This window comes from Misgurnus anguillicaudatus, chromosome 18, assembly GCF_027580225.2.
Source record: "Misgurnus anguillicaudatus chromosome 18, ASM2758022v2, whole genome shotgun sequence".
Classification (NCBI taxonomy): Eukaryota; Metazoa; Chordata; class Actinopteri; order Cypriniformes; family Cobitidae; genus Misgurnus; species Misgurnus anguillicaudatus.
Window position 1 is genome coordinate 24,000,143 of NC_073354.2, and position 25,937 is coordinate 24,026,079.

General features: G+C 38.4%; 2 protein-coding genes across 9 annotated transcripts in view; both read right to left on the reverse strand.

Annotated features, from left to right (window-relative positions):
• Positions 1-17,162, reverse strand: part of stxbp5a (syntaxin binding protein 5a (tomosyn)) — a 128,992-nt gene extending 111,830 nt beyond the window's left edge. For 2 of the 5 annotated variants that reach the window (XM_055185629.2, XM_073856133.1), the window contains exons 1-2: positions 15,175-15,770; positions 12,757-12,854 (exon numbers count right to left, since the gene is read on the reverse strand). In XM_055185629.2, coding sequence (XP_055041604.1) covers positions 12,757-12,854; positions 15,175-15,312 — 236 coding nt within the window. In that variant the 5' untranslated portion in view covers positions 15,313-15,770. Of the gene's footprint in view, positions 1-12,756; positions 12,855-14,013; positions 14,036-15,174; positions 15,772-17,141 lie in introns of those variants that run through there. The other 3 variants (XM_073856135.1, XM_073856134.1, XM_073856136.1) reach the window with 3 other exon arrangements.
• Positions 17,163-23,190: 6,028 nt separating this feature from the next.
• Positions 23,191-25,937, reverse strand: part of adgb (androglobin) — a 52,147-nt gene continuing 49,400 nt past the window's right edge. For all 4 annotated transcript variants that reach the window (XM_055186555.2, XM_055186556.2, XM_055186557.2 and 1 more), the window contains 3 exons: positions 25,665-25,752; positions 25,366-25,549; positions 23,191-23,714 (listed from right to left, as the gene is read on the reverse strand). In XM_055186555.2, the coding sequence (XP_055042530.2) occupies positions 23,529-23,714; positions 25,366-25,549; positions 25,665-25,752 (458 nt within the window). In that variant the 3' untranslated portion in view covers positions 23,191-23,528. The remainder of the gene's footprint in view (positions 23,715-25,365; positions 25,550-25,664; positions 25,753-25,937) is intronic.

Sequence of the window (25,937 nt, forward strand, 5' to 3'; positions counted from 1 at the left end):
TTGTAGCGAAATGGTATTGAGCATCTTACATTTGCATTTATGCATTTGCTGCGCTGAAAATGGCAGAATGGAAGGGGAGTAATTAAGTCACACAAACTTTTAATAACTTAATAATAAATGTGTCCTCAGGTTAAAGAAAAAAATTGTAGAGCGGGAATTTTGCATATTTAGTTAATGGATATTTAAATAAGAGGAAAAATCTGAAATGAAACTGATACATCAGTCATGCGTTGCCTCTGAGACTGAATTGTCACGTGAGAAGCTTGACGATGCATTATAGAATAATCCTTTGCCTCTCAAAAATCACTCTCTGGACATCCGTCCCCCCACATTCCCCCCATTTCCAGCCCTGTGCATATGGCATACACTTCTCCAAAGCGACTTGCAGTGCACTCAAGGTATATTTTTTAATTATTTGTTACCTGGGATCAAAGCATGACCTTTGCACTGCTAATGCAATGCTCTACCAATGCCACAGAAACACACTATATAGATTAGGAATGGGCACACTGCAAAAAATTATTTTCAAGAAAAAAATTCTTAGTACTATTTTTGTCTTGTTTTCAGTAAAAAAAAATCTAAAAATTCTTAAATTAAGATGCTGTTTCTTGATGAGCCAAACAACCCAAGAAAATAAGTCTTGTTTTTAGACCAAAAATATCAATTCTAAGTGATTTTGTGCATAAAAACAAGCAAAAGAATCTGCCAATGGGGTAAGCAAATTTTCCTTGAATTTTGTGTTTAAGAAAAATTTAAATGTTTTGCTTACCCCATTTTTTTTGTTTGTTTTTTCATTTGTTTTATGCATAAAATCACTTACATTTGATATTTTTGGTCTAAAAACTAGACTTATTTGCTTGGGTCACTTTGCTCATCAAGAAAAAGCATCTTAATTTTAAAAAATTTAGATATTTTTACTGAAAACAAGACAAAAATACTAAGAACATTTTCTTGAATATCTTTTTTTTTGCAGTGCAAAATATATATATATATATATATATATATATATATATATATATATATATATATATATATATATATATATATATATATATATATATATATATATATATATATATATATATATATATATATATATATATATATATATATATTTATATATATATATATATATATATAGCGAAAGGTTGGGGAAGAACAATTGGCATCAAAAAATTATGTATTCACACATGACGATGCCTAAAATAAAAAAATTTGCCAAAAGGAGCCTTATTTTCATTTTTGGAACGATTATTTAGCAATTTGCGTCAACACCATACACAGTTACCTATAGTCTGGGGCAGGAAAGTGCTCAAAACTACGACATTACAGACAGGGCCATGCACAGACATTTTGAGGGGCAGTGGCCCAAACCAAAAAGGGGGCGCGGGGGGCACAATATGGTTTTAATATTATGATGTGTTATAGATTAGTATCAAATAATATAAGTGATTATAATGGAAAATAGACTTTATAACAAGATTTAGAGTGTGACAAAATTTCTTAATATTCTATATGATTTACATGCTGAAGCTTTGAATCCATGTTTGCAATTTTGAACAGCTTTTGCAGCCTCCCTTCCAACTCTGACATTTAAAAAAATCTCATCGGGTACATTACTCATTAGACAATCGCTGTAATTCTAAAAATGTTTGCTAAGTTGTTAGCACTTTAAGAAGACAGAGAGCCAATCATCCACAGAAATACAAAAACATAGGAAAGCCGAGAGAGGTCATCCATATTTTTATTTTTGCTGCTTGTTTTCTCATGATCTCGAGTTGTTTTCACGCTATCCAGACATAATAATCCAAATGCCATAATGTAATTTCCTGTCCATAATATTTCATTTATTTTGAAGTGGACTGCTGATGCATATGAGCTGTGTCCCAATTCAGGGGCTGCGACCTTATAAGCATGCGACCTTAAATATGAGCACTCGGTCTTTCAAGGTGGCAGCCTCAGAAATCCGCGAAGAGAACTGAAATGAGACGGTCTAACCTTCGGATGACCCATAATTGGCGTCACCTGCTGCGCCTGTTAGCAGGACATAGCGGAAACGTTTCTGACTTATTAAAATAAATATGAAATCAGAAAAATATTAATTAAGTTTATAAAATATGACACGTTGATGTAGATTAAACTATTCAACAGTATATTAAATTTAATAAATCAACCTTAGAAATATATGCATCATAAAAATAATAATATTAACACAAAACATAACTTATAAAACTAAAACAGTGACAAACTTTTTTTGATAAATACACACTTTTATTTAATGAAGGTTTTAATTGTTTATTTTATAATATCCAGCCGCCGTTGCAGGCGCGCAATGAATCTTGGGATATCCTCGGCTGTTAAGGATCCATTCGTTCTATCCTTAACAGCGCGAAAAAATGAGGACGCATTTTGAGGCTTCATTCTAAGCATCCTTCGAATTGGGACGGCCTTACCAGCCTGAAGTCGCGCTGCTGTGACGCAATCGGTCTTAAAATACGACCTTAGAAGGTCGCAGCCCCTGAATTGGGACACAGCTATGGAGTCTTCGCCGCGTAGCTAATTGTCGATAGACTTAATAAATAAATAAAGTTTGATGTTCGTGAATTTAGGGACCATCTCTAAAGTGCACTGTACACGTTTCTATCTTCAATAGTATTTAACAGTTTATTTGAATAAATATAAAACATCTAAAAAAGTGTGCATTATAGTTAACAACCAGAAACACTTTACAGTTGGTTTTGTGACTGTTTGTTGACTTTAAGTTATTCCATTTTAATGCTGTTTAAAGTAGAAACGTATAAGGAGTACTTTAAAGACGGTCCCTAAATTCACCGCGCTATCAAATGGTCAATTATTGGCAAATCTGTTTCATCTTGAGCGAATGCCTGATCTAAGTAAAATCTCATTTGTTCATCTATGCTAATTTGCTAAATATGCTTTTGCTGTCTAAAAATTATGTTCTATTGAGTACACGTAAGCTTTAATCACATCACAAGAATACAACTTTTGTTATGTTGAGATCACGAGAAAACAAGCTGCTGTTTTCTCGAGATAACGAGAAAATTAAGTAGTGATCACTAGAATACAAGCAAGCAAAAATAAATATAGAACACGACCTCTCTCGACTTCAAACTACCAAATTACTAATTGAGCAGCTCAACAACTGAGGTAATGTAATAAATCTACCTGTTAATACAACAAACTGTCGTCTTCGCCCTTCAAAGAGTGGACACAGAACGTGAGAAATGCTGTGGAGCGGGCGGGAAATCACGAAGTGGATTACCAGAAACAGTGGATCTTTAGACAAGCGGTAACAGAACACTTTGACTGGGGTTGGCGAGAGGGGCACCTCAGCCGATTAGGGCAGAAGGGCAGTTGCTCTAGCCACCGGGCCACCCCCCTGTGCACGGCCCTGATTACAGACATCGATAAGTCAGTCCACCTAGCATCAATCTTGGTAATGCCAAACAGGGCAGGGGATAAGCGGCAATTGTTGTTTTTTTACAATTAAATAACTTAAACAAGTAATATAAATAAATGAATGAATAATTCAAGACAAGAAAATTCTGATTTGCAGAAAACTGCCGTGTGTCTGCAGTTCTAGCGTTTGAGTCATGTGCAATATAGAAACCGTGTGCATTGACAACACAATATTTAATTCATACAATAAAGATTCATTTGACTTGATTTCTGTACCTAATGCTAATTTTAGCCCTTACTTAATGTGCAACTTTGTTCTTTTATAAATATTTGTAATTTCTTTATTATTATTTTTTTTTAAATTGGTGGGAAGGGGGGCCCCCAAACAAATTCTGCTTAGGGCCCCAAAGAGACTCGGGCCGGCACTAATGCCAAAACAAAAAAGCTATGTTATTTTCTTTTTATGTAATAAATATACAATACAGTACAAGCTCAGAGTTAACCAAACCTCCAACGCCTTTGCCAAGACAGATATGTTCACTGTAACATATTCACATCAGCAATTACATTAAAAAAATGTCACGTTAAAACTCGGTTTCTCAATCCTGTCCTGCACATAATAGAGTGAATAAACATTTAAAAAAAGGTGATTGAGTCTTTAACCTTCCATTTTTACAGCTGCCATTGCAATTTTTCCCACTTATACTACTTTTGAGTGGTCCGTCTCTTCCCCTTTATGCCGATTTTCCTAGAGAGGGTGTTAACACAGGGCGCGTTCTCCCAATCAAACTGCTAGACAAACCCAGACGAGTGCAATTTACTTGTCGAGTGTTCTAACAGAAAAAATTGACAAAAATCCTATGCAGACACAATAATCCCGAACAGAAAAGAATGCTGTCCACTGGCACACTTCCTGTGATCCAGAAACAAAATATTTAATCAGGGCAAGAAGATAAGCTTGGCTAAAGGGGCTGGGGTGCTACAAAATGATGGAGGGGTGAAAGGGGAAGGGAAGAGGGGCTCTGTGGCTGAAAGCCTCTTTGAAGTGATGAAACAGATCAATGAGCCAAGGACGAGCTTTGATGGTGAGAGAGATCAGCTGACAGCTCGACGAAGCCTTGTTAGCATGATGAAGCACGAGACGTTGCGAACAACAGATGACGCTTACTTGTTTCGCACTAAAAATGAAACGTTGAAGAAGCGTAACGTACCGTCAGTTGCTGTGTGTGATTACAGCAGGTAGGTGACCTCAAAGGGGATTCACAACACAGTCGACAGAATTTACCGTGAGAGAATAGGAGACTGTCTCGCCTGGCAACCGCATCCCATAAACTGCACCACACTTTCTAAACTGCGTAGCAACCACTTAGTGGAGACAGACACAAAAATGCACTGCAGTGAGGGGGGTGGGGGGAGCGAAGATACGGGAAGAGGAACAGAACTAGGAAGGTAAGACCGTGACAACAACGATATTTGGATAGAGAGTGAATCGTTGTTTTTAGATCAATATTGAAAAGAATCAAATTTGGGATGCAGGTAAATGATGCATCGATCGCTACAAGGTTTCTGCATCAGACAGGGGAGGATATCGTTCACTTACATGTTCCAGCAAAAGAAAAAAAAAAAACTTACGCTAAATATTTAAGTCTGCATAAACAATCCACAAATGGTGCCTCAGTCTCTGTAATTTGCTATTGTGTTGTTTCACTATTGCTTTTCCACTTAATGCCAATAAAAGCAGCAATGTCCGACTTTTGTGAGCTGTCATTGTTTTCTGAAAAGTGAAGACAATATTCAATCCCTCGACAACGTTTCCATTAGCCTTTCCTTTAGAAACCTCACAAGTGCCTTTATGTAAGGGTGTCACCCAGATCCAATTCAGCCCTGCTCTTCGTCTGATAGTCGTACACTGCTAGACTGTACCAGGAGGGTAATTTACTGTAAATTATTTAACAGCCTCTCTTTGCAACATCACAAAACCGTATTTCTATGACGACCCGGTACTGACACACGGTATGTCCCTGCCATTAAGAGGTTTTCTCACGCAGGCCTCTGGGGAAACGGATGGCAATATAGGTCGTGCTTATTAGATCAGCGCAATAAAAGTAAGGCATTACAGATGGACCTATTCTAGTTCTGCTGGGGAGAAAATAAAAAGAGTAAGTATTATAGGAGCTTTTTGAAGAGGTTAGCATAAAAATAAGCTGATAGGCTTGAAATCCCAGGGCAGGGACGGGGTGAACCGAAGTGAACTTCATGAAGACAGCGTGCGCTTATATGCAGAAATGTTGTGTTAATGTTGGTGTAGCATTAAATTGATGTGAGTGATGACCATAAAAGGAAAATGAGGGCAATGAGTTTGGGCTGGACATGAAAGTCCTGAAACAATGCAAAGCCAGCAAACTGTCGGCCAGAATCACTGAAGACTGAAAAAATATCAAATAAACAAAAATGGTGACAAGCTGTCACTGGGGCAGTAACCTTTAAAAAGGTCCTAATATGCACCATTTATGTAAAGTTTACATTTGGTGTCAATATTAAGCCAGGACTAGGCCCTAGTTTAATTAGGAAATATAATTAGTTTTAACAAACATGCTTTACTAAAAACATTACTGGCATGCATTTTAAGGCAAAACAAAGGGTACTGATGTATTTTGAGATATGTCAGTGCAAGTTGTTTTCAGTTTGGACAGCTCTTACATTTATTTTAGTCTAGAACTAGTCTAATCCCTTTCTGGGAAACCGCCCCATAAGGTACAAATGTGTACTTTTTGAAAGAGCACTGCCCTAGTGACAACTCTGGACCATGTTTTGACCATTTTCTCTGACAGTGTACAGTAAGTAAATTATTAATTTTAAAGAGCACCTACACTGTAAAAAAAACTTTGCTGCCTTACAATTTTTTGTTAAATCAACTCAGATTTACAAGTCATGTCAGCAGAGATTAGTTGTCACAACTTATAAAATATAGTTGAGAAAAGTCAACTTTAATTTATAAGTTATAACAACTCACCTGTAGTTATAACAACTCATCTCTAATCAAGATAAATAATAGTAAGTTGAAATGACTTGTAAATCTGAGTTGATTCAACAAAAAATTTTAAGGCAGCAAAGTATTTTTTACAGTGTATTGTCTGATTCACGATTTTACATTTCCTTTGGTGTGTAAGTGTGTATGAGTACATGTTAACGATATGCAAAAGGTACGTACCCCAAAGTAAACGATGACGCAACGTAAATCTCTTTTCTTGGACTACAACAAACACACGGATTGTAGGCAACAGTTTACTTCCTGGGATTGGTGATGTACAGTAGAGAGGAGTGACATTATCATAATTCCTCCTGTTTTGACTCACAGCCTGTAAGTTAACTACTGTTTGCATTGCATTGTGACTGAATCTTTCAAACATGGTAAGGAGCGTCACATTTCCGGCTGACGTCAGAGGTATTCAGACCAATCACGATGTACAGATTAGCTGGCCAATCAGGGACACAGAGCTTTTCAAATCAATGAGTTTTGTACAAAATCAGTGCGTTTCAGGAAGACAGCATATCTGGACCTACAAAAATGTACGGTATTTGGAAATTAAAGTGTTTTTTGAACCATAAACCACGCAAACAATTTGTAATATACCAAATACAAAAAATAACGTTTCTGTTCATCTTATCAGATGTAATTTTGCTAAAAAGTGACGTTGGTCCTTTAATAAACCCCATTAACTCTTTCCCCACCATTGACGAGTTATCTCGTCAATCTGCAATACCGCTATTATCCGCAACTTATAAAACCCGGAAGTATTGCCCTAGGGCAAACAGCTGTATGTCCGTGTTTTAAAGATCGCTCTGCATCTGATCTCTATCAAAAGTCCTTCACAAAAATGGAATTATCTCAGCTTTTTGTGCTCAACATTGGTGTTTTTGATGAAACCTACACATATTTGAGAGGTGATAAAAACAGAACACATGAAGGTAGGATGAAACTGATTTGTTTGAAAGCAGAGGGTCTGTTCTTTTAATTCATATATTGTATGTTTATATATTTAAAAAGGAGCATTTTCTGGAAGGCATTAAACTTTTGTGAAAAATGCTGGCGGCGAAAGAGTTAAAGCACTGCCATTACATTCAATAAAGCACTTCTGTAACAGATTCAAAACAACTTTAATGACACAATTACTGTCGGACACAAATACATGACACGCACCACAAGAGTTGCATTTGTTAGACAAAGTGACAACTTATCTGAGCTTTTAAACGTTTATCAAGACCAACCACTGACTAGATGACATGAATATATCTTGCGCATTCTTAATAAAGTCGCTGTGGAAAAAAAACAACTACATAAAACTAACGAAGAGACGGCAGACACAATCCTTAAAAGAAGACATATCATGAAAATCTGACTTTTTTCATGTTTAAGTGCTATAATTGGGTCCCCAGTGCTTGTATCAACCTAGAAAATGTGAAAAAGATCAACCCAGTAACTTAGTTTTGGTAAACCAGAAGGGTTCAGAAGGGTATAATACCGCCCCTTAATCTGCACAATCCAACCACAGCACTGCCATTTAGTGTAGAGTTCAGCTCATTTGGATTTTAAAGGACACAACCAAAAACGGCACATTTTTGCTCACACCTACAAAGTGGCAATTTTAACATTATAGCAAATTATCTATGGGGTATTTTAAGCTAAAACTTTACATCTGGGGATACCAAAGATTTATTTGACATTTTTTTAAAAAATCTTCTGAAATGTCCTTTTAACAAACACATCAATTACCATCCAAACCATCATCTTCAAAATCAGAAGCCAGCTATTGCCTGATCTGATTCATTCAAATTCATTCAGTTCTCAAAATCTGATTCATTCAGTTCTGAACAGCCTCTTCCAGCGGTGCAGCAGCAGAGTACAGTAACACATTCACACGCACGCTTAATAATAGACGACTGCTGTGCCATTATTGCACAGAGGACGGAGTTAAAGTCTTTGCTCCAGTCGATCAGAGCGCACACGCATACACACTGCTGCCCAGATCTTGAGATGATCCCGTGGATTATGTAAGTAGTGGCATGCATGGGCATCCTCAGGCAACGTCCATGTGTATAAATGTGTATGGGTGTGTTGGGCTAACATGCATGACGCAGAAAAAACTAAACAAATCACAAGTAACACAAAGAAATGACGCAGTCAGGACACGGCTACCGTATTTGTATTTATGTGCTTATAATGCGTGTAATGCAATTTTGCAATGAGTCCTTTTTAATATTTAGGTGTCTATTGTACTTTATTTAACATTATTAGAGAAAATAAGGTATTTTTGATTTGTATTTAAATCCCTCACTACAGTACCTAAAATATACCACAATCTCATGCATACGGTCCAACGTCTGGTGATAAAATTAAAATAGCATCCGAAAAAGCGATTGGTTAACCTAAAAATGTATTAACCTTAATATATATATATATAATATATTGTATGTTACTTTGAATGCTGGTATGTAAGCAGTTTCCTCAGCTGGTACTGGACACATCCACTATTTTATTACACAGATATATTATACACAATATGTTTATTGCAAACCCTAAACAACCCTCATCAAACTCATGTTGGGTACGAGGTGTGATCTTTATGACATATTATCTACATTCATTTTGAAGAGGCCAATCATCATCATCATTATGAATAAAATTATAAGACTCATAGTTGGTTCTATTTTCAATTACACTGTTAGCGAATCAATGCTGGAGAAAGAACACATTTGTGCTTAGCAGTCGATAACGTCACGGACAGTCGAGGAAGTGAAAATACTCATGAGACTACTTACAATGTATCTGCTATACCATGAGGTCCTCACACCACTTTGTGTACGTAAGGTTGATCAATAGATCTGCGTGTGAGTCACGTAGTCCTCGTGCCTGCGAGGTAGTTGAGTAATGAGCGTGTCATTCTCACACCGCTGTGCTTGACAATACAATTCACGGGACAGGGACCACCCAAAACAGTGGGCTGAATTCTTCAAATGATAGACCAAAAATGTAAAGCTTGTAAAAATACTAAACAATAACAAAAAATGGTGTGAAAAGGGAAAAACATCCAGTATGCAGCGGTCAGAGGAGAATGGGCCGACTGATTCAAGCTGATAGAAGAGCAACTTTGACTTAAATAAGCACTCGTTACAACCGAGGTATGCAGCAAAGCATTTGTGAAGCCACAACACGCACAACCTTGAGGCAGATGGGTTACAACAGCAGAAGACCCCACCGGGTACCACTCATCTCCACTACAAATAGGAAAAAGAGGCTACAATGTGCACGAGCTCACCAAAATTAGACAGTTGAAGACTGGAAAAATGTTGCCTGGTCAGATAAGTCTCGATTTCTGTTGAGACATTCAGATGGTAGAGTCAGAATTTGGCGTAAACAGAATAAGAACATGGATCCATAATGCCTTGTTACCCCTGTGCAGTCTGCTGGTGGTGGTGTAATCATGTGGGGGATGTTTCCTTTGCACACTTTAGGCCCCTTAGTGCCAATTGGGCATCGTTTAAATGCCACGGCCTACCTGAACATAGTTTCTGACCATGTCCATCCCTTTATGACCACCATGTACCCATCCTCTGATGACTACTTCCAGCAGGATAATGCACCATGTCACAAAGCTCGAATCATTTCAAATTTTTCTTGAACATGACAATGAGCTCACTGTACTAAAACGACCCCCACAGTCACCAGATCTCAACCCAATAGAGCATCTTTGGGATGTGGTGGAACGGGAGCTTCGTGCCCTGGATGTGCATCCCACAAATCTCCATCAACTGCAAGATGCTATCCTATCAATATGGGCCAACATTTCTAAAGAATGCTTTCAGCACCTTGTTGAATCAATGCCACATAGAATTAAGGCAGTTCTGAAGGCGAAAGGGGGTCAAACACAGTATTAGTATGGTGTTCCTAATAATCCTTTAGGTGAGTGTACGTAAACCATTTAAAGGGATAGTTCACCTGTATAAAATGGGAAAATGGGATGGCTCATTCATTTTGTAAAATAATTGTTCTAAATCGAACAGCAAAAAGATTAAATCCTTGTCTGCCATTGGTCAACCAAACAATCTCACCAATGGCAGATGGGGTAAGGGTTCGAACTCGTTTAAACACAATTTTTATTCAAGTCGCTTTTGTGACAATCAGCTCACAAATTTAACACTTAAACTAAGTGCTAATGTCTACCAGTGGCCGCTGGAAACAGATCGTGAACATTTATCTTTTTTAGAGAAACAACTTAATGCCAAACTTGTCATGTGGGTTTTCTTTCTGGTCTTTTGGTCTTTTAACATGCGGGTGTCGTGTCACTTTGGGGAAGCAGAGGCTCTGATCTGAAGTGCAAAATTCTTTTAGGATCACATTGCATTTGCCCACTGGCCTCATACTGAAGTTTCTCCTCTGCCTCCTACTGCTCTAATCTTTGATGATTTTGCCAGGATTCTGTCATTCTGCTCTCTTGATCTGCCACTTTCAGTCATTCTCAAACAGGGAAAAGTTTACACAAATCTGCTCCGAGCTACAGATACACAACGCAGCCTGAGCTAGAAATACAACATAATATAACAAATACAACAGAATATGTTACCTATTCCAAGTATATGATCAACGTATTTCCTGAAGTTAGTCGCTAGTGTGCTATTTTGCTGACAGCGCGTAGGATTATGAAGGCTAGTTAAGGGCCGGATAGATTTTTTTCCACATCCATGTTCTGCTCGCACATGTCCACTGAGCTTTTAAAGTATACTCACCGCGGCTACTATCTGTGCATATTTTGTTACCTTTTAGGACTGCATTTTTAAATGGGGGCATTATTATGGCTGTATTAAGGCTCAGTAATGGCAAAATAGTCTTGAAAAACCAACACGAAAAAGAAGCGTGATAAAAATTGCGAAATCGTGATTTTGCCTAAAATAACCGTGATATGATATTTTGCCCACTTCGCCCACCCCTAATGTCAGGTGTGAACAGAATGTTTCTGTAAAGTTTCAGCTCAAAATGCCCCACCAATCTTTTGTTATATCATGTCAAAAATACCCCTATTTGGGTTGTTTCTGTGTGTGTACCTTTAAATGCAAATGAGCTACAGCCCTTACCAACAAACAGTTAAAATAGATCTGATTCCTGTTCATACAATCTGAAATAACAGTATCTCACCAATCAGAGGACAGCAACAACTCACTGAGGGCGGAAACTTTGATAATGTGATGGGTGGGGCTTTATCAGTGTGACCTCACATTGATAAGAGAATCAAAACAGCATGTCTAACGAGGCTATTTGATTTATAGCAGATAAAAAAAAGAGTGGGTGGATTTTTCTCATTATGGTGCTTGTGTTCACACACTACCAACACACATTTATGTCCAAACACCTTGTAAAAGTGGATTTTGCATAACAGGTGCCCTTTAAGGCTTCATCTACATCACCTCAGCCCATCCAGGTCAATCACAAGGTTACTTTGTACTTCTTTTTTTGCCGATAGTTCGAACAATCAAATCCCATTCGCCCTCATTTCAACGATTATCTGTCTAAATATCGCACATCACATTACAGAGGCAAATACGATTTGTTTCTTAAAAGACTTCAACTTCCATAGCCATTACACAACGTGACAAAAGGCAAGTCAAGTGAGATCTACCGACCTGATTAATGGCAAATTATTGCTTTGTGATCGCAGAAGAGATCATTTCAATTAAACCCGAGTTCGCTCTGAAAAGTAAACTCATGCTGATGCTTCTGCATCTATGAATGAACCAGGGATTGGAAATCAAAGGGCATCTTTTGAATAACAGAGCGTGAATGGAGGTTTTGATAAGAGAGGAAGTTATTTGCCATCTCTGAGGTGGGAATAAACCTCGTGACTTGTATAATATAATTGATAACTGAATACATGTATGGAAATTCAGTCATTAGAGTGAAATGGCAGATCCTGATCCAAATCCTGTAATAATAACCGCTCTTTTATGAAAGACTCATAAAGGCCCTGACTGACAACCCATGACAGTGGATCATTTCGGTTAAGTACAATTGGCATCGCTTATTCTGTTGTGGTGCAGCATAACACTTAAGTCACAATTGAGTAAGGCATACACTTGCAAACAGTGGGTTATTGCAGACATCAGTAAGGCTTTGATTTTGAATATCATGACAAAAGGCTTCATGACCAAATCTAAATGCAAGAGAACTGTCAGTCAATGTCTGGGTAAAACAGCTGGTAAAGAAATCCAAATACTTACTTTTGGTTGGACTGTGACCTGAAACAAAGCACACACACAATCAACTTTCAATTGTATAAAGGATACAATCGTAAAGCTCCGCTCTGAGTCCCAATGGCCAAAATCTTCTGGACGGGGTCGAATGCCATAGAGGAAGGCTGGTAGGGGAAGCCATGGCGTACGGTCTAAAATCCAAGACAGAAGAGTTTAAATGAACATCTAATGCAAAGTGCAAGGTTGTAACCACTTTAGAAAATATGGAGATTATCATGCCTCCCATAATATTTAGATAAAATTGCCAATCAATAAGGATTTTCCAAAGACCACATCTTAGATTTTTAAATTTTAACCTCCCCCCAAATCTTAAACATTCAGATACATCCATAGAATGACTATTTTAGGCATTGGATTGGCATGTATAATATTTTATGCATAATATGTATTTATATAATGATGGCAATTTTTAATGTTTAATGCACATAAACTAAAACCTCACTGCACACCAACATCTTCGAATGCATTGACCTCTGGTTAACATCTGGCATCTCTGTCTCTGGTTTTGCATTAATTCCTTGTGACTTGCCTACATAGAGAGCATTTCTGGGCAGCAAAAAATATCAAATAGGGAGCTGCCCAACTAGACAGCACCATATGAATAAGATACCACTGCTCAACAGTTGTCATTGTGTTTCTTTGGCTGAGCTTTAAAACCTCGTGACTTGCCTACACAGACAGCATTTGTGGGCATCAAATGGTGTTGTCTAGTTAGGCAGCTCACCACTTGTTGAGGTCACTTGTGCATAAAACTATCACTGTCTCTTTGGCTTTAAAACTTTGTGACCTGTCAACAAAGGCCGATTGTTGATTCCTAAAAATACTGTTGTCTAGTTAGGCAGCTCACTATGTGATGAGACACGGCGTCTCTGTATGTTTGTTTAGTGGCTAAGCGCGTTACGTAAGCAGCGCTCGCGTGGACTGGTACCTGTCGTTGACATGCGCAGTAGCAACAGGATCCGTCCATCTCTCGTATCTGTTCTCATCTTTTTGTAATTCTGAAGTATTAACCCAACACAACATTCACTTGGTTCGTATGCGTGTATTTAATTTAGATCTGACAAAACGGATCAAATTCTGTGTAAAAGCACTCGTATAAACGTCGTAGCCTACATTATTAATACTAAAGCCAGGTGGGGAGAACTGTTGTTGACGTCTGTCTCAGCGATTTTTTTAATTATACGTTTCTTTGTGCCATAATTCCCTTAAACTCTTCTAAGAAAGAATTTACCCATGGATTCCTGGCTACATTAACTGGTCTGTATATATATTGAATAAAAGTAGACTTACAGTATATGACTATTATGTGATAGGTTTACGAAACCACAACATTTACCGACGTGGAACTGCCGCACTTAATCGCGATACTTCAGCGTGCCATCCTCCTGTTTGCGCGATAGCGCGTGGGCTCATAATCCGTTTAGACGTGGGTTTGCGTGCGCATGATGGACGTGAAGAGATGAGCCTCAACAGAATCCGCGTTTCTCATTAAAAACGATTCATTTCATCCATTATACTTTCAAAACTAATGCAGGAAAGGCAACTGGCCTATTCATAACATTCATTACTGTGACTGTTTCGCAGGTCGCAGTGGTCGCGTATCAAAACCGAGCGAGCCCCCTACCCAGACAACATCATGGTCACCTATGGTGGCCAAAAATGTCGAGGAGGGCAACTCACTGGTGTCAAAAAGATCAATTTTATGTTCAATGAAAATACTCAACACGTTCAATTACATAGTAATCCCAGGCACCGTGGATTATGCAAGAAGCGGGTTGTTTACCCCCCACCTCCTCCCTCCCTTCACTCAAGCATCCCAGCTTCATTCTAACCATACGATTAAACAAAATATAGCCAAAGTTGCCGTTTTCACCACTGTAAATGAAAAACAGCCTAGTGTTGAAAATGATTGGCAATAAAAGCGTTTCGTGTTGGGTACAAACGGACCCCTGTCACGCAGGCATATTTTACGCATTTGTGCGCATTTTCAAAACAGAGCCAGCTCTTTCAACACACGCACCTGCTTGTATAAAATCATATTTAGTGAGTATATCATACAGAGTATGACAGAACAGTGGTGGATTTAACATGAGTATGAGTCTTTATGTGCAGTAGAAACGTATTCCGCCGGTGCGTAATATAGAGAATTATAGCTCTTCCGCTCTGTAATGGTTTGTGATTTGCATTACAATATAAGTAATACGGTATATGGTTTTCTTGCAAAATAAGCAAACAATATAAGAATGAGTTTTTATATGGGAGTACGCAAATGTGTCTGTAATGGTTGCATTTAATCAGTTCACATCTGCCTACCTGAAAAGACATGCGTAGTACTTGGGATAAAGTAAAAAGCATGCACTAGGTAGCACTTGCGTGAGATGTTAAAGAAAAAGCCACATCAAGTGATGTTGCATGATGTGCAGATACATTGATACTTGAAATCTTCCCCACCTTACAGAGCTGAAAGTGTTCAGACTGGATCGTCTCCGGGATAAGATCGTTCTCCCTGGCCCCGGGCTGAGGGGATGGAGTGGGAGACGACACGGCCGTCAAACCGTCCAGCACCTTACGGATATTAAACTTCTTCATTTTCCCCCGGTGCGCGCGACACGGAGGGGACGGTGCGCCCGAGATCACCCGTGAACGATGAGGGGAAATAACCGCTCTCGCTCGTTTTTGCAGAACGTCTCTTTACAGCTCACATTTTAACTGCCTGTCACCATATCCTCCATGGTTGGACTGTGAACGTTGGAAGTTTTTTCGCGTGAGCGTTTGCGGGGTGTCCCTTTAATCTTTCCAGACTCGGCGTCCTGCTGCGTCTCCAAATCCTTCTCTCTACCTCCCCTTTTCCACTCAAAGCGGAAACATCGCTGCAGCGCCGCGCATGCGCACCTCGGACTGGATGACTACCGAAGCCGCCTTCCAACCCTTTCCCCGACGCGTTGAGTGAGCCTCGCGTCACATTGCAGAAACGGGGGCGGGACTCTGCACCTGGAGCCGCAGAGATGCAGGATGGAAAGCGCATCCGCCCCTCTAAACCATCTCATAGCACTCATAAATAATATACAACATAGCACCACCCTGTAATCTGGATGTGATGCATAATCAGTATTATAAAGGTCTGCCAAGAGTTTAGCTCTGTTTATGCCCAATGTGTGTATTTTGTGAGAGTCAAAGACTACATCACAACAGCTTTTGTACTGTAGCTGTAGACTCTTTATGGAACCAGCTCTTTGTGTCAGACAATATTGAATGTCTGGTTTGTGAGTTTGTCTTTGTCCAAGGGATGATATGGCACTAATTTAAAAGAAACAGCTATTGAACAGAAAGGTCATGTCTATGCACATCATAAGTTATGTTAGAATACTTACACTGTCACAAAAATGCTCCCTAGCTGTCACAAAGTCTGCACCTTTTCAAAAAATACACTTTTGCACTATATTAATACCTCATAGATTCAAAATGGTACAAATTAGTGCACATTAATAGTACACATACATATCTGTACCTAAATGGTAAATATTGGGGACTTTTTAAAGGGTATACAATTTTTCCTGACACAAATTGCAGATAATGAAGCTTCCCTTCATTCACAGTTTTCGTTCAATAAAAAACACCTATCGAACACTTCATATCAGCAATGTCAGATGTATGTTTTTAATTGCAGTATATGTAAATTATACAAAAAGGCAGCACACATGAGAGACCTATGAGGGCAATGCTGCTACAAAAAGCAAACACTAAGCCTTCAGTCAGGTTTGAAATAGATCCCTTTGATTATAGACCCTTTCATAGTGTAATGATGGAGATAAGAATTGCATGCATTTCCTTATCAGGTCCTTGGAGAGACCGATAAGACCCATATAAGGTAGGGGCCGTCCTCCTACGTACAGTACAAAATACTGACCAATCACCTGCTCCCTACACCAAACACTCCATAAAGCCACACGCTAGAACATCAATGACTTTGTTTCTCATTTATTTTGGCCCTTTTATTCATAATATTAAAAAAGAAGGGGATGGGCATTTATATTCAGCATTAAGTGGGTTGCTGTTTGCATTAATAGGATTTCTATTTAGGCTTTGATTGGACCCTGTCATTAATGCATGTTTGTATTGTTCTCTGAGGAAGGGCCAAAGTTTACAGAAGCAAGCCTAAAGCAAGGGGCTATATCACTGACGTGTTTTTTTTCTGCTAGCAGCCATAAATCCATCTAATTACAGAAGTAGTGTCGGTGCATGCGGTATACAACAAATTATTAGTTCTTTATTTTGAAACATCTCCATATTGTTTTTTTTTTTACATACTTTGATGTGCATTAAATAGTAAGGCTTGGAAAAACTAAATTTTCCTTACCTTATATTAAAGGGAATACTTCATCCACCCAAAACTATATAAACATAATAAATGTACTCACCCTCATGTTTCTTCAATCTTTCATGATCTTTCTCTCTATGGAAAGAAAAACATATTTTTTAAAAACACTACCATTCATTTTCATATAATGAATTATACAGATTGCTTTTGTTAACCATATCACCTAATTAATTAAAACATCTAAGCAAAGATTATAAATATTAACAAGATGCAATACTGTGAATAATGATTCGTAATTAAAAAGTCATTTTTGGGAGGACTATTTCTTTACCCACTGAACATTCACACCTCAGTTTCACCCCATCTAAATATTATTGACATGAATGATTATGAGAAGTGCAAAGTGACACAGGTAATGAAAATAATCTCGATGTAAATGCCGCGTGCAGCGGATGATGTCGATTGCCTGTCCAATCTAATTAGGTGTCCCTTTACCCTTGGCATATTTTGTCCCACCCCTTTATTTAAAGCGGCACCTTACACAAGCTGATGATGATTAAACAGCGAGTGTGTGCTTTATTTTATAATCAGAACGCCCAGCATGTCATTATTATTTTGTTTTGATGACCTTCCAACAACTTATGAATAATTCATAAAATGATACAATGTGCAAATATTCGTCTGGTAAATGAACCCTGGGGTTTAAACTGAGAGGAATGTAAAGCATGTTTAATACTGAAGTGTATTGTAAAGAATAGTGTTTTCCAATGAATCAACTTCTAATGCAAGTGAATGTGACATGGCTTTACATGAACATCATGACTATAATAGCAAATAGACTTACAAAACAAATCATGTATGTGTATGTAAATGTGTGTTTGTCCTTAAATTACATCTAGATAAAATGTCTCATTGGGGTTGTCTGGGGACATAATTACTTGAGTGTAGGATGGACTATAGTTATCAAAATTTATTTGATATAAAATCAATATATTGTAGAAGTCTACGTTATGTCCCAATTAACATACACTCACCTAAATGATTATTAGGAACACCTGTTCAATTTCTCATTAATGCAATGGCGTAATGGTGTGGGGGATGTTTCCTTGGCACATTTTAGGCCCCTTAGGGTCAATGGGGCATTGTTTAAATGCCACGGCCTACCTGAGCATTGTTTCTGACCATGTCCATCCCTTTATGACCACCATGTACTCATCCTACTCGGCTACTTTCAGCAGGATAAATCACCATGTCACAAAGCTCGAATCATTTCAAATTGGTTTCTTGAACATGACAATAAGTTCACTGTACTAAAATGGCCCCCATAGTCACCAGATCTCAACCCAATAGAGCATCTTTGGGATGTGGTGGAATGGGAGCTTCGTGCCCTGGATCTCCATCAACTGCAAGATCCTATCAATATGGGCCAACATTTATAAAGAATGCTTTCAGCACCTTGTTGAATCAATGCCATGTAGAATTAAGGCAGTTCTGAAGGCAAAAGGGGGTCAACCACAGTATGGTGTTCCTAATAATCCTTTAGGTGAGTGTAAAATCAATATATTGTAGAAGTCTACATTATTTCCCAATTTATATGTATGTGTGTGTTTACAGGTTTGGCTGTAAGGGTCAAAATGGTAAATACTTGTTTGAAATTTTAGATGTTTAAAATAGCCTAAAAGTCATTTATTATCCTTTATTAACCTCATAGAGCCATGTGGATTACGTCTGTGAAGGATGCATGCACTTTTTTGGGCTTCAAAGGCATGTTCTCTGGACCCTGTTTACTTCAGTTATAAAGCTTGAAAGAGCTGGGTCATTTTCAAAACTACTTAAATTGTGTACATTTAAACAAAAATAATCATGTACATTGCAGATGGCTTGTAGGTTCGCAAATTCGCTTGAGTATCCCTTTAAACATCTTGACATTTCATTGCCACATTCGACTGAATGACAGCTGACAATGGCTTAGTCTGACAATAGTGACAACCTCACTGCTCTCTGTCCTTTTCTAGAGTATCTGTAAATAAGACACCGTCTAAGATTTAATAATACTGTCTGATTACCCAGTAAAAGGAAGAGAGATGCAGACAGATGACATTAGACCCAGCTAAGTTAAACGAGAATCTGTTAACTACAATGAACAGTAGGGGTCACCAAATAATCATAACTGGGCCTAAGCTGCTATTGGTTTACAGTACGTCAATTTACATCTACTACTAAAATATATTAATTTGCACTAAATGGCCGAAAGCTCAGAGCAGCTAATTTTCAAAATCTTAATATGAATCTTCCCAACAATGTATATAAAAACTAGATAATGGAATATATGTAGACAAAACTGTATAAGTGAGGTCATTCATTGATTTTTGGGTCAGTGTGGTCTGACTTACAGTCTGCATGCAAATAAATCCTGAATGTGTTCAGTGGAGTTCATTTTAATGTATACCATAAAATTAAAGGAACGGTTCACTGAACAGTTCACAAAGGACCAGTGAACTATTCCTTTAAGGTCTTCATTGGCTGACTTAGTCAATGTAAATTTTAACAAAGGAAAATCATTGCTGGGTTTTACTGCACGTTTGAAGAAAGGTTAAGTATCTAAAGCTATGTCTAAATAAAACTACTGTGGGTGCCTATACTGTACAGGTGATCTAGTGTATTAATATATTTGTTTTGATCAGACATCAGTGTCTTTGATGTTGAATGATGTCTTCTATTACTTCTAGAAGTATCCGATTCTGTACAGGAAATCACATAACACATTTCATGTGTCTAGGTGATGCACAGCATCAAATGGGGATTCTGCTTTATCACACCTATCTCCACACACTTGCACTGTTTCATTACATAAACAGCAGGGAATTCATCTCATAAACTGTTACCTCGATTGGTATTCAACAGGTTCACTTGAATATGTAGGTGTCAAACTACTGCTTCGAAAGAACAGGATGTCTATGCACCACATAAACAAATATAATTGCCATTTTTATTTATACGCTTGTCCTATAATAAACATTACATGATAACAAAAATTGACCAAGCATTTCTTTCACTTAACATCTTTAAATGGATAGTTCACAAAAAATTACTCTCCCTTAATTTTGTTCCAAACTTGTACACATTTCTTTGTTCTACTGAACACAAATGAAGATGTTTGTTAATATGCAGGTCTGGGGCACCATTGACTTCCATAGTAGAAAAAAATAATATTATGGAAGTGAATAGTGCCCCAGATCTTTTTGTTATAAACCCTTTTTAAAAAAAATGTATTTGTGTTCAGCAGAACAAAAAATACACTCACCTAAAGGATTATTAGGAACACCATACTAATACTGTGTTTGTCCCCCTTTCGCCTTCAGAACTGCCTTAATTCTATGTGGCATTGATTCAACAAGGTGCTAAAAGCATTCTTTAGAAATGTTGGCCCATATTGATAGGATAGCATCTTGCAGTTAATGGAGATTTGTGGGATGCACATCCAGGGCATGAAGCTCCCGTTCCAACACATCCCAAAGATGCTCTATTGGGTTAAGATCTGGTGACTGTGGGGGCCATTTTAATACAGTGAACTCATTGTCATGTTAAAGAAACCAATTTGAAATGATTCGAGCTTTGTGACATGGTGCATTATCCTGCTGGAAGTAGCCATCAGAGGATGGGTACATGGTGGTCATAAAGGGATGGACATGGTCAGAAACAATGCTCAGGACGTGGCATTTAAACAATGCCCAATTGGCACTAAGGGGCCCAAAGTGTGCCAAGAAAACATCCCCAACACCATTACACCACCACCACCAGCCTGCACAGTGGTAACAAGGCATGATGGATCCATGTTCTCATTCTGTTTACGCCAAATTCTGACTCTACCATCTGAATGTCTCAACAGAAATCGAGACTCATCAGACCAGGCAATATTTTTCCGGTGTTCAACTGTCCAATTTTGGTGAGCTCGTGCAAAGTGTAGCCTCTTTTTCCTATTTGTAGTGGAGATGAGTGGTACCTGGTGGGGTCTTCTGCTGTTGTAGCCCATCTGCCTCAAGGTTGTGTGTGTTGTGGCTTCACAAATGCTTTGCTGCATACCTCGGTTGTAACGAGTGGTTATTTCAGTCAAAGGTGCTCTTCTATCAGCTTGAATCAGTCGGCCCATTCTCCTCTGACCTCTAGCATCAACAAGGCATTTTCGCCCACAGGACTGCCGCATACTGGATGTTTTTCCCCTTTTCACACCATTCTTTGTAAACCCTAGAAATAGTTGTGCGTGAAAGTCCCAGTAACTGAGCAGACTGTGAAATACTCAGACCGGTCCGTCTGGCACCAACAACGTTCAGTTGTATACAGTTTTTTTAAGTCAAAAAGAAAGAAACAGGCCACATCAGGTTTTAAAAACATCAAGCCACAAGTTCAAAATAACATTCGGGCCCCCTTGTGAGCACTGTACTGTAGTATGGAGACCCTGTGATAATGTAAATAAGTGAAGACTTTTAAAATCATACCGTAGAAAAAAGTCACGGCATAACACTACAATAAATACTCTTTAGGCTCTCTTGATGTCTCATCAGCCAGAATAGGGCATGCAGGGCTAATATGAGTCAGTAATGACTCTTTCATAGTGCAGCGTGGGTGTGTGGCACTCATGGATATCTAGAATTAAATCCTGCACTTTCCATGAGCCTCATACTTCATATTGAGCTAAAAGTTCATTGATGCAGGGAAAAGAAATGCAATGTTTTGTGTGTGTGTAAATTCTGACCATGGCTTAGTGAATTAGCTTCCTTATTGATGGAGTTATGAAGATTGTTTTAGTCAGATGTCAACCACAGACTGGAGTCAGAACACATAAATGACCAACTCTGATTTTTCTGTGCTTTAAAGCTAGGAAATAGCAGGACATATAAAATAAGGAGAGAGAGAGGGAGATTTAACCTTAATTATCCTTATGAGCAGAGGCATCTTCAGCGTGGATGTGAGTAATGCTCTAACTGTCCACTGGAATGGAATAATATATCCTGGAGCAGGCCTTCCGAAAACCTAAAGCACTCTTAAAAAAATATAATATCCAACAGGACAGACATCCTACAAATAACTGAGGTCATTCACTCCTTATGGACAGCTGCAGTGTAGCTGGCAGAAAATGTAAATATACTTTATGTGTAAATGCAATAAAATAAAAATACATTTGACTTGTTTATCTATTATTTTCTAATTTATTGACAGTAATTTATTGACAGTTTTTTAATTGCTTATGTATTCTGGTCGTGAGTTACATTAAAGGGGGGGTTCAATGGTATTTCATGCATTCTGACTTATTAACACAGTTATAGAGTTATTTTCTCATGCTAAACGTAGGCAAAGTGTCAAAAAAGCAGTTGGGCGTGTTACAGAGTATTTCTGTGTCGAATGCAAGTTTCGGAAAGTTTTTTTTCGATTATGGGTCCAGCTGACGTTTCAGGGGTTTCTATACGTATCACTTCTTTTTATGGGCACTTCCCCCGGAAAACCCCGCCCACCCATTAATCAGCGGGAGACGCTAGAACTTACAAACATCACATCACACGACACAGCATTGTTTAATTTCACAACTCAACAATGGCACAAATAAAGAAGTGTGATTTTGGAGGTAAGTTGAAGAATAAAGCCAGCCTTATGGAAACAATGGATATAGTTTATTATCCGGGGTAGCAGCGGAGTTTTGCGTGTGTGTTTGATGTGCTGGATTTCATTGAAACGTCCCAATTCCTGAATGAGTTGCATGCGGTAAGTAAGAATTGTGTCTTATGTTGGAAAAAGGCGCGTGCATATTATATAAATGACACGAACATGTAGTGAATCATAAGTTAAAAGGTGTTGTATAGTGTTGCATGACTCGTACTCGCTCCTCCCGTGGTAGTAACTCCTTCTTCATTTTTTCGTACGTTATTTAAACGATTCGGTAAAGCTAATCTTTCTTTCATAAATCTGATTAAACTAAACCCTCTTCGGAGATATAAAGGATGTAATACTACTCTATAGATACTCCAGATTAACATCAGAAATGCAGAAACAGCATGTGTTATGTGAGCTTTAAGTAACATAATCAATAAGTTACATTTGACTTTGAGATTTTTGTGATAATGAGCTGATATGCTAAGTTAAGTAATAGAAACTAATGCTATAGGACATTATCTTTATTGAGCATCAGGTTTTCTTTCAGTCAGGACTGAAAAATTAAGACTGCAAAGGGGATAAATAACACTTTTAAATAAAACTATATATATAAATAACTTGGCAAACTGATTAACTGAAAAAAGTCACAATTCAATTGCATTTCAAATCACAGTGAATCCTTTAGATCAAATTCTGAACAAATCTAACAGTAACTATTAAACTACAAAAATAACAGAAAGAGATCATGTGAAATTTCTAATAAGCAGATCAATAAAATTAATCACTTTAATTAAAGTACAGACCACACCAGTTTAATGTTGTATAGTTGTGACCAATCAGATCACTTCTTCTTGTTTGCACTCTTACGTGCACCTGGTTGAACCTGAGTAGGGTTTTTCTCTAACTCCACCTGTTCAGTTGCTTCCACAGACATTTCTTCCTTATTAAGAGGCTGCTGCTCTAAGACATGGGTGCTATACGCCTCGCGGGCCTGGAGCATCTTTTGCCGGTACGCATCCATAGCGTCCTATAACAAAAGCATTACGAAATCTTTGCTTCATTCATTTAAAGTAATTACATATGTTAATGACCTGTATGTTGTGCATTGTAACTACTGCATGACTATTGTATCAATAGCAATACTTAAAACACTGTATTTACAGACAAGGCTTAGTGGGATAGTTCACCCGAAAATTAATAGTCTGTTAAAATAAGTTTTTGAGCACCATTGACTTCCATAGCATTTGTTTTTCCTACTATGGAATTCAATGGTGCTCCTGTCTTCTGCTTGATTATAAAAACAAAGAACTCAAAAGAACTCTGTAGCAATGATTTTCATTTTTGGGTGAACTATCCCTTTAAGGCTAATGCTAGACTTATGTTGCGTTCACACCAGCCGCGGTACAGGCGTCAAGCGTGAGTGATTTCAAAGTCAATGTGAAAACGCGTTTTCGCACGTCTGGAGGCCTCGCGACATGAATTTTGGTGGAAAAAACGCGCTGCGTTAACCAATCAGGAGCTTGCTCTAGTATAGTGACGTGATTACAGGAAGCGTGAATTTCCGCGTGAATGTCTCGATTGACTAGAATTTCACACGCGAATGAAGTGAGTAAACTCAAAATGTTCAAGCGGCAAACTAGATGCGTTAGACGCGAATTTGACGCCTCAAACGCGGCTGGTGTGAACCCACAGTAAAATGCATGTTTTAGCTTTCTCAATTAAAAATAACTTGCAGTGAAAATAACTTTGAAATGCTCAGCTCGTGAGGGGTTGGACAAATATCACAACAACCAACTGGGGCATTGTTCAATGACTGATAAACAAAGCATCATAGCAACCAAAGCACTTAGCTAAAAAAAAGCTGGCAAGCGCCTACAATCGTCGTCCACCTGCGTTTAAAAGCTTTGGTGTACTTGTCCTACTGAAAAATCCAGCTAAGACCAGCATAGGCTGGGAGCTGGTTTTTGCTAGTTTAAGGTGGCAGTAGCTGGTTTAAGCTGATCCTCCCAGCCTGGCAAAGCTGGTGAGTCAGCTGGTCTTCCAGCCTGACCAGCTAAGTCCAGCTAGACCAGCTTAAAGGGACACATCACCCATTTACATTAAGCTTTGTATCATTAGAACCCCAGTCATGTTTTTGAATGGTCGTGCATCATTTCCTCAGTTTCTGCTGAGACAGGAGAAATACAGATTTCAGTGTTGCACTTCCTTCTTTCAATGATGTAAAAATCATCATTTTGCATCATTGAAAGCAGGAAGTCCAATAACTTTGTTGAGGGGGTGAGAGACTATAAACACCCCTTTTCTCGGTCAAATAGGCACCAAATTCGAAATGTTTGTTACATTTCAACTACAAATATGACGCACTTTCAATAAAGATTAATGTTTCTACGGGTGAAATGCTCCTTTAAAAAGTGACCAAAACACAGCTAGACCAGCTTACCAGCAATACCAGCTAAAATCAAGCTGGGAGACCAGCTGAAACCAGCTCACCAGCTTATGCTGGTCTTAGCTGGATTTTTCAGTAGGGTGCCCCCTAAGGCATGTTTATGCAAGATGCTTAAACATCTTAATTTAACTAAGGCCTATTCCTGGCTTTAGCTAAGCCTTGTCTGTGAAACCAGGCCTTAGTGTTGTGGAAATCTAAATTCATGCAATTACAATATCAACACATCACAAACCTGAAAACCAACGTAAGTCTCCAGCTGTCGTTTCATCATTTCCCTGCGTGTAATTTTTTCCTGTTTACGCTGTTCCAGAATGTTGTCCCAGATCAGACGGAAGCTTTGGAACTTCTCTGAACGTTCCCTTCTCTGTTCCTCCTCAATCAGTTGATCCTTCAAACGAGGCTGGGGCAAAGACTTCCTGCATGGGTTTTTAGATAATATTTTGGGTTTTTGCTTTGGAACATGTGAACATTTAAGAGACACAATATTCAATGTGCCTGTGTCACGTTTAACAGACTGTGTGTGTGGTGTACCTAAAAAATGGTGTATAAACGATGTCAGTTTTGCTAATGTTCTTTGAGAGGACACTGATCTCTCCACTCTGTTGGGACTGAGGCGTGCCTATGGAAACAGGGACCAATCATTCAAACACACACATTAATAAACATCCCTTATACCACTGTATTAAAATAAAACCTAAATTGAAAATTCACAAATGAATTTCTGTCATTGATGGTGCAGTGCACAAGCTATCTACATTTTGAAGCGCTGATAAAATAAACCAGGTGCAATCCACCACAAGCCAA